Raw genomic sequence first — 9353 nt, 5'->3', positions numbered from 1 at the left:
ATAAACCTAGGTAAATGTCCACGGATGCTGGTTTTATGTAATGTTTTTAGTATTGCATATCTCCATGTAGTATCATATGCCTTTTCAATGTCAAAAAAGATCGCTATAGTAATTTCTTTTCGTTCAAATCCTCTTCGTATGTGGTCTTCCAAGTTAGACAGAGAATCCAGTGTAGATCTGTTACACTGTGACCCAAACTTAGTAGGAGTCAAAATTTTATTTTCTTGAATGTGCCATGTTAGTCGAACATTTGCCATTTTCTCTAGTAATTTTAATAAACAACTTGTTAAAGAAATTGGTCTGTAACTGTTTACATTACTGGGATCTCTTCCAGGTTTGGGGATAGGAATAATTATAGCTTTATGTTATTCATCAGAAATTAAATTTCGAGACCATGAGTGGCTATAAAACTCTAATACGTATGACTTTGCCAAAGGTGCTAGATGGCAGATCATTTCAAAACAAATACCGTCACCTCCAGGGGCATATTTATTGCTGATCAACAGAGCAAATTCCAACTCTTCCATATTAAATCTTCTATTATAATATTTATCATCTATTGATTCAAAATTTTTAGTTAATAATTCTATACTATTTTTCTTTGTGCGGAAATGCTCATCTAAATTTTTGTCACTATTTACTTCTGCCAAATTTTCTCCTATTACGTTACTTATTTCTTTTGGATCAAGTATTCTTTACCCATCTTTTATTATGGCACGTCTAGGTGGTTTAACATGGGTGCCATTTATTTTCCTGAATTTTTCCCATATTTTCTATATGGGAGTATTATTAGAGAGATCAGATACATATTTCCTCCATGAAATGATTCTTCCTTGAATTACTTCTCTTTTAAATTTTGCAGATATCTTGTTATATAGAGTTTTTAATGTATCAATTTCTAATAATAATATAGTCAGTTTTTGTAAATTTTCTTCTTATATCGGTAATATTCTATTTATTTTACTGAACTTTCTATTCATATTATCTAATCGTCTTTCAATTTGGTGTTTTATTTTCATTAATTCTGTTAGTTTTTCAGACCAACATGGGACTTCGTGTTTTGTTGGATGAGCTTTTGATTTTGGTATCGCTTTATCAGCAGCATTTTTAATGAAATCAACAAGACATTTATTAGTTTCATTATGGTCTTTTAAATATTCAAATGGTGGGATATTCTAGCATGGAATTCATATTGCTCCCAATATGCTTTATAAATGTTATACTGAGGGACATGCTTGGTGGGATTATTTTGTAATAAGGAAATTAATATTGAGGAACGATCACTTGTGTGCAAGTCATCAACTGTATTCCAATCCAATCTGTCTACTATGTTTGCTGTATATAGAGTTAAGTCGATTGAGGAAAACGTTCCATGTGCTTTAGAAAAATATGTGCTGATTTCGTTATCATTTATGCAGCACATGTCGTGTGAATCTATGAATTCTTCTATTTTCCTTCCTGCTCTATTTGAGTCTGTACAATTACAGTCCCGCATCGGGTCGTGGGCATTAAAATCATCTACTATTAATGTAGAGTCTTTGGCATTAGTAAGTAATTCTTTAAGTTTGTCAAAGTCATAATTTTTATTAGGTTGGTTGTATAAATGATAAATTACATAATTATCGTTTTTTATTCGTATTCTAAAACTCGATATTTGCAGATCAGTAAAGTTTACAGGTACTTTGCCATAACATACTTTGTTATGTACATATATAGCAGTACCTAAATTTCCTTCTTCCTCTCTAGATGAAGATGCTAAGGTATATTTACCTATTGGTGACACTGTTTTGTTGACATGTTGTAAACATAATATCATTGGTTCATATTCTTTTAATAACCGTTGTACTTCTCCTAGGTGTAATCTGGTCTGTAGACCATTTATGTTCCATTGTATAATATAGCTATTAAAATTATTTTGTTACAGCAGTCGAGTTTTACCCTCTTTTTTTTTACTATCAATTTGGATTTTTTCTAATAATTTACTCACGACATTCATTTGTTTTTCTTTATAATATGCTAAGTGCTCAATGCACATGCAACCTTTTTCATGGGTACTCAAATCCGTGGTTTCTTTTTTCCTATATTTCATAAAATTTATTATGTTTGTTAAACCATCTTTTGTTATGCTTTTGTTGTTAGTGCATAATTCAATGAAACAATCATTACATCCACATGTATTATCATGTATATTTCTTTTTTCATTTGCTCTTGTACCAATTACTGGATAAGGATTAATCTCTTCTCCGCTAACATAAACATTGTTATCTATGGTATGGTTCTCTTTCACTTCTTCAGTGTTTTCGACATTTGCCTTCATAGGTTTTACTATTATTTTAGGAGATAAAGGTATATTCTTAGCTTGTTTTAGTTTTTCTTCCTTTTTCATTGGTTTGACTAATGTTTCTCTAATAATAGTTGGTTTCTTTGTTTTGGGCGGTGTTCTCTCCAAAGGCCTTTTTTTATCTTTAATTTCCAGTCCATCACTGCCCTCCTCTGTTATTTCAACAGTAGCATCCTCCTGTGCTTCTGTTTGCATTAATATTTAAAATGAATTGGATAAAATATTATCCTTCTCATTTGTACCTGTTTCTTTATTCTTTACCATTTAAGTTTTTATTTTTAAATTATTAATTTTTTCTTGAGATTTACTTTTCTTTGCTCAGTTACTTCTATCTGTTTACGTTTTTGTTTCATTATTTGCTCTAGTTATTGAAGAATATGTATGTTTCTTAGACGGATCTTGGATTCCTCTCACTTTTAATTCCAATTTAGCCTCTTTTATAGACATCCCTGTTCGTTCTTGTAGTATTTTCAATTCTGAATTGTATATATAATACACGCATTCTTTGGATCTTGCATGATGATTCTGCCCTAAGTTTACACACTTAGGTTCACTACACTTCCACTGTGTGGTATGTTCAGTAGATCCACCATAAGCACATACTGGTTCATTTTGACAATTTTTCCTTGTGTGCCCATACTTACTGCAATTTTGACACTGCAATGGCTTTGGGACACAGGGTCTTAACTCACTATTTTGGCGTAAAATTTTTATTTTTTGAGGTAGATCTTCACTCTCAAATTTCATTCAAATTTTATTTTTGCTATTTTTAATATTTGTTTATTGCTTTTCTTACTTGTTACAGCATATACCTCACAATCTTGGACCTTTAGGTACCTTTTTTTGAGAGTCTAATAGCATTTTCTTATCGACTGGTTCATTGTTGTTTTCAGGAAGAACAATGGTACCCTGAATGCTGTTCACAGTATCGTGTTTTTTCACTCTTATGTTAATACTGTCTGTATTTCTCAAAGACAAATAGTCTTCGAACTGACTTTTTGTTGTGGCTTCTATAAGCCAAGTTTTTTCCTTTATTTGACTGAACGACATATCTGTCGTTGGATGTCTATTTAATAAATAATTTTCTAGTTTTAAAGCTGAAATATTTTGGTCAGCTTGCATGGTTAGAAACCTTGACCAACTTCCACTCCCAAAGAGGGAGTCAAAGTGAGTCAAGGTTGGGCCATGTCGGTATTTACTCTTTTTGGGAGTTTTATAAGGTATTAAATATTAAAGTTTTAATACCACCATGATTTTGATTATTTGGATTGTCCAGAGCATTATCCATTTCCATTCTAGAAGATTTGCTCTATACTGGAGCAGTGGTCGTTAACTGTGCCGGAACAATACCATCAAAGGGCCCAGGGGTACCTGAATCCTTAGATTGACTAATCATCAAGAGTTGAGAAAAAAAGCTGAAACCTTAAAAAGATATTGTCAGCCTTTCATGGAGTTTATTCTTCCACCAATGGCACAAGTGAGAACCGACTTCCAAATGTCCGCCCCCTACCCTACCCCAAAGGGGATGGCACAACACGATTAGAGTGGCCCAAGTGTAAGCCAACCCCGCTTGCTAGGACTGAGAGTATTTCAAGAATACAATCGTCCCCATCCTAATTATATCATGGGCAAACCGGATAGAATGCCGAGTCCTATCCCTAGAACCAGACCCCCCTGGAATCCGTGGTCTAACCCTAAAGAATAGCTCTGCCTTTGAGCTATCAATCTAATAACTCTCAGGTCTGAACATTATCGGGCAGTTGATGGTCCTACCACAGTTCTCACTATTTAGCTTCGGATATATAACCATTCCCAGCTATGATAACTTTTTCTATTTATCAGGTCCAATAAATTTGAGTAAAAGTGGAAAATTCCACAAAAATTAAACCAAACAAATATGTAATGCCATATGGGGCTCTTGGGCTCAAACCCGGGAACAGATTCCTGGGGTTCAAGAGCCCCTCCCCAGGTCAAGGTGGTCCCAGATCTAGGGGGGACCAGCGAATCATGGCCTTTACGGAACTTGAAAAGTGATCTGAGATCTTGAACTGCATCGCCGGCTTCAGCTGTTCCATATGACGCTCTAAAAAAATCCTTAAGATCGTTCCAGGTCCTACACTTCAAAAAGTGATGACTCCAGCAATGCTGTCCAATATCCCCTTTATCTAAACTAAGGAAGCCTTTTGCTTCATTGAAAGCCTCTACCCCATCCGTTATTTTCCTCGTGACTAAAAAATTCGACACACCCTCTATAAAAATTTCGAAGTGAACTGGAAGAACGCCATCAACCAGCCCAGGAAACGGTTGTACTCCTGTGTTTACAGATGTAAATTTGTGCAACATTGTCACTTTATCCTTATCTTTGTTAGCCCCCTTCATAGTATCGGAACATATAACCCTCCAAGATCCAAGTATTCGACCCACTCTCAACTTCATATAACTCCCCAAAAGTAGAAAGAGAAAGGTGAAAATAATAAATAAGCAAGTTAAAAATTCAGCAAACCCTGGACACAAATGCAAATGCAAACCATTAAATCAAATTCTAAACACTAAATGCGAACAATGAAGTCACCCTAACCGCAGATGTGAACAATTAAGAAAAAAAATTCTAAACGCCAAATGAGAAAGATAACCAGAAATTTTCCTGAACACTCGAAATACTTCAGTCCATCCACACAAAGAAAACGGGCTCACAGAGAGAATAGGGTAACAGCACCACGAGCTCTCCACAATGTCACAAAATCGTCACCGTTCACCTATAAAAACTATGCCCACTGTCTTCATCACGTAACCACAAAGCAATAGAACTCTCCCTTAATTAGCCCCCATTACAAGTAACTAACAAAAAAAAAAAAAAACATGGTAACTCTCACGTAACCCCTTCTCACTACAATGGCAGCACGATCCATAGCTAACTTGAAAGATAACACTTTCTGATCTTTCAAACGCATGCACTCACCACTCACGACACTCACAACACTAAGTTCCCAGCGCAACTAATTTGATTAACAGTGGGCGCTCGCCTCCCTGTAAAAAAACTCCTTCAGTCAGCAAAGAGGCACGTATACCAACCAAAAGGCACACCCTAATTCCTAACAATCTTAGTTTCTTTGTAAGACAGTCCTCTTTGGAGCGTACCTATACACTAAAATACACAAGTGTGGTTCCAGCTGCCAACAAATATATCTGTTACACAATTGAGAGGAAATTTAATTGCTTACCTTTTACTACAAAGTCGAGAAGTCCCATCTATTGGTAGCCTGATAGTGACCACATCAAAAAGGCTACTGGTAACGTACATTCATACATAGACACACATTCTCTTTCTCTCTCTCTCTCTCTCTCTCTCTCTCTCTCTCTCTCTCTCTCTCTCTCTCTCTCTCTCTCTCAAGTCTACAGCGAAACATGCTTTACCCAAAATAATTTGTTTGACAATAATCTAACATAACTGGATTGCAAGAAACAAGAGATGAGATAAAATGGAATACTAATGTTTACCAATTGATCAAATATATTAAAGTCCATCATATTCAGCTAATTATTTTCTAACTAGTTACTCCCCAATAGGTCAAAATAAGTCAAAGTCCAGTACATTCCCAATAAGTACACTTTTAACCTCTTTCACAGCGAAACATCTGAAGAAGTCAAATAAAACCCTTGTTAAACAAATGCATAAAAATAAAGATGTGGGAATTCCTCCCATGTTACTTATAAAGTACACACAAATTTCTCCCATGTTACTTAAAAAGTCCCCACAATGTAATAAATCCTTGACACAAGTCAGATATACGTTAAATGAAAAGAACAATCTACAGTTTGGGAAATCTAAAGTGGTTCCTACCTCCAAACAGCAGTACACACTCTTAATCGACAGGTCTCGAACCACATAGTCTTCACTGAAGACCTCTAATAATATCTGGTGTTGACCCTGGGACTCCGCCCAGAAGAAAAGCACGTACTAACGCATTTTCCGGAACCCGGGCATTTCCGGCGAACGTACTCATGAAGTCTTGTCGCAAGGCCAGGATGTTCTCACAGCTCGAGAATAACTGACGTATTTAACATGTATACAGTTTCATTAATTTGGAAATGCGCCAGACAACAGCTAATCATCCTCTCAAGGTTCTTCCCAATGCCTTTAGCCACACTTATTAATGAGTGGGGCCATTTTCTTGCAACCTCACCCGTTTTTACATTTGCAAGGTAACTGAGGAAGAAATGAAAATTAATGTCACTCATTAATTACTAGAACTGAGGTTTCAACTTGCCCCTTCATAAACTCTCTCTTTCATTCTCCAAAATGGTTAAGCCTAACTCACTCTCTCTCTCTCTCTCTCTCTCTCTCTCTCTCTCTCTCTCTCTCTCTCTCTCTCTCTCTCTCTCTCTGTTCAAAGTGACTGCTTTTAGGCCTAATTCCAGCTGACTGTACCTTCCAAGGCAAGGGAGGAGCCAAAAAGAGAAAGTTGGCCCTCCGCCCTCATCCTGGACCCTCTACGTGGGTTTTCTGCTGCCATGGCCTCATTAAAGAAAACGTGACAAAGATTGACCTTTGCTTCATCTATGTGGGACACCACAGCGTAATCCCCAAAGGTTATAAATAGAGACTGCTAGAGAAATCAAGAGAGAGACCACTCAGAGCACGACCCGAGGACAGACGTCCTTGCCTTGCCTGTCCTTTTGAATCAACCATGTGCTCGACCCCGGGGCTTGAACCAGTATAATTTGTAGTGGCATTATAATTCCCTCCTTCATCGCCAGCGCCTTATCAACGACGACCCATCATCTTGACGAAGATAGGCCTCGACTGTGGAATCTCTGAGCCGATCCATGTGCAGTCCCCCTTTCCACTGCGATGTTCCCTGTTCCAAAGACATCATTAGTGTAGAATATTTATTCTGTGTAGGATTCATTATTTTAGCAGGCCCTTGTTATTACCTGCCCAGTAATTCTTCATTGTTCTGATCTGTGTTGTGATGTAAATACAATTAGTTAAGAGAACCCTTGAGTTTACGTAATATCCCCCACATGAAGAAGGCCCTCAGCCAAAGATTTCTTTTGCTTTGTCTACAAATTGTCCTAATACTGAGTTAGATGTGTAATAAATAAAATGAACTCCCTGCGTTATCCGTTGCCGCCCAGAGTCAAGTAAGTATCCCTGGACATTCATGGAAATATATATATATATATATATATATATATATATATATATATATATATATATATATATATATATATATATATATATATACTGTTATTTACAAGAAATACAGAAGGTATAATGTAATAACAGGAAAACCACAGTGGTTAAGCAGAAATCAAATTACATAAAAAAAAACAACCATAACTGACGGACACAGAAAAGGGAAGTAAGCAATGATTGAACTGCAGCTCTTTCGCTGTTGAGTGAGGGTGCTTACTGTTTTATGTTGAGGGACCCTAAAACTGAAAATATTTGCTTTGTATCTGACCAAGGATTTTAACATCACCGTGTTTACTATAATGTCGGCAGGATTTACCATGCAATCTGACTGTTTTCTTTTATGTTTGAAGATAAACTTGTGCAATGGCTGATACCTTTAGAGCCGATGGTTCGCAAAGTTCCACGTAAACATCAAATAACATTTTGGGCATGTAAGCTTGTAAATTCAACACGTACGCATTAAACTCCAGGAGGGTGCCTTTGAAGCGAAACAATATTTCTTTCTGTGACATAAGGGTAAATATTATTCGGAGCTGGTTAATTCACGTTTAATTAAAGCAGAATTCTCATTAAAGGCCAAAGAAACATGCCGGTTTTGGTTTGAAAATTATGTTAAAGAACTCTAAAAATTTTATGGAATGAATTCAGAGGACTCCAAGTATTTACTAATTAAGTTTAAAAACAAGTCTTTGTGAAAGTTATTCCAACTGGAGCATAACATAAAGGCTTAAAAGGAATTACCCTAAACAATAATTTAATCCATGGCGGTAAACGGTTTTAGTTTTCTGTAAAATAAAACTATTGAGATGGCTATTTTTCTGTCCGTCCGCACTTTTTCTGTCCGCCTCATATCTTAAAAACTACTGAGGCTACAAGGTTGCAAACTGGTATGTTGATCATCCACCCTCCAATCATCAAACATACTAAGTTGCAGCCCTCTAGTAGTTTTTACTTTATTTAAGGTTAAAGTTAGCCTTGATCTTACGTCTGGCACCGGGCCGTGGCTGAAAGTTTCATGGGCCGCGACTGAGGGTTTCTTGGGCCGTGGCTGAGAGTTTCATACAGCATGATAAGCTGTACAGAGAACCTGACTGCACCGAAGAAACTTTGGCGTATTTTTTACTTTTTTTTTTTAAATGCCGGTAACAAACTTACAGTCAGAGCGAGAGACCAAAATATCTGAAAAACGTAATGAACCCATTGCACGCATTTGATAAAAGATGTTCAAAAATTCTAAAAGTAAATGGGCATGGAATTCTTCTGATTAAAAAATTCTTCCGCTAATTGCCAAAAATATTTGGGGTGGATACTTTTCATCTGTTGCATACATAAAAACTTTACCGTAAGAAATAAAATGTGTGGGGACTATCCGAAGCTCAACATTGTTTTTTACATGATTTCAGGTAACACCGTGGTACTGTTAGGGATGATGAATGGTTTTCCAAGGACAAATATCGATAGTTTAGAAAACTGGGGCATTTGTGAAAAGGGATAAAACCCCAAACCTGACGGTTAATATATCTGAATTTTTCTGAAGAATGTCAGGAACAAATAAGGATGAATTCTAGAGTGTGAAATGGTAGGTACAAATTCAGGGGAACCTACTTCACAGAATTCACTGGAGTTGGACAAAACACTTGATTTCTTTCAGCCATCTTGGTAAAGGTGCATTACATCTTTACCTTTCGCTGGTTGGCAAGTCGTGATGTCACTTCAATTGAAAGGTTCTTAATATGATGAGAACCTTCAACGGAAACCAATATAAGGAATTCAAGCTCTTACTTTAAAGACATTAACTGATTATCGAAGAAT

At 36.4% G+C, this 9353-nt stretch overlaps 1 protein-coding gene across 1 annotated transcript in view; it reads right to left on the bottom strand.

Annotated features, from left to right (window-relative positions):
• Positions 1-6855, bottom strand: part of LOC136830407 (uncharacterized) — a 20542-nt gene extending 13687 nt beyond the window's left edge. The window contains exon 1 of the mRNA XM_067089943.1: positions 6771-6855. Coding sequence (XP_066946044.1) covers positions 6771-6855 — 85 coding nt within the window. The remainder of the gene's footprint in view (positions 1-6770) is intronic.
• Positions 6856-9353: the final 2498 nt, after the last annotated feature.

The sequence above is a fragment of the Macrobrachium rosenbergii genome, chromosome 46 (genome assembly GCF_040412425.1).
Source record: "Macrobrachium rosenbergii isolate ZJJX-2024 chromosome 46, ASM4041242v1, whole genome shotgun sequence".
Taxonomy (NCBI): domain Eukaryota; kingdom Metazoa; phylum Arthropoda; class Malacostraca; order Decapoda; family Palaemonidae; genus Macrobrachium; species Macrobrachium rosenbergii.
This window is presented reverse-complemented; position numbering and strand designations above follow the sequence as displayed.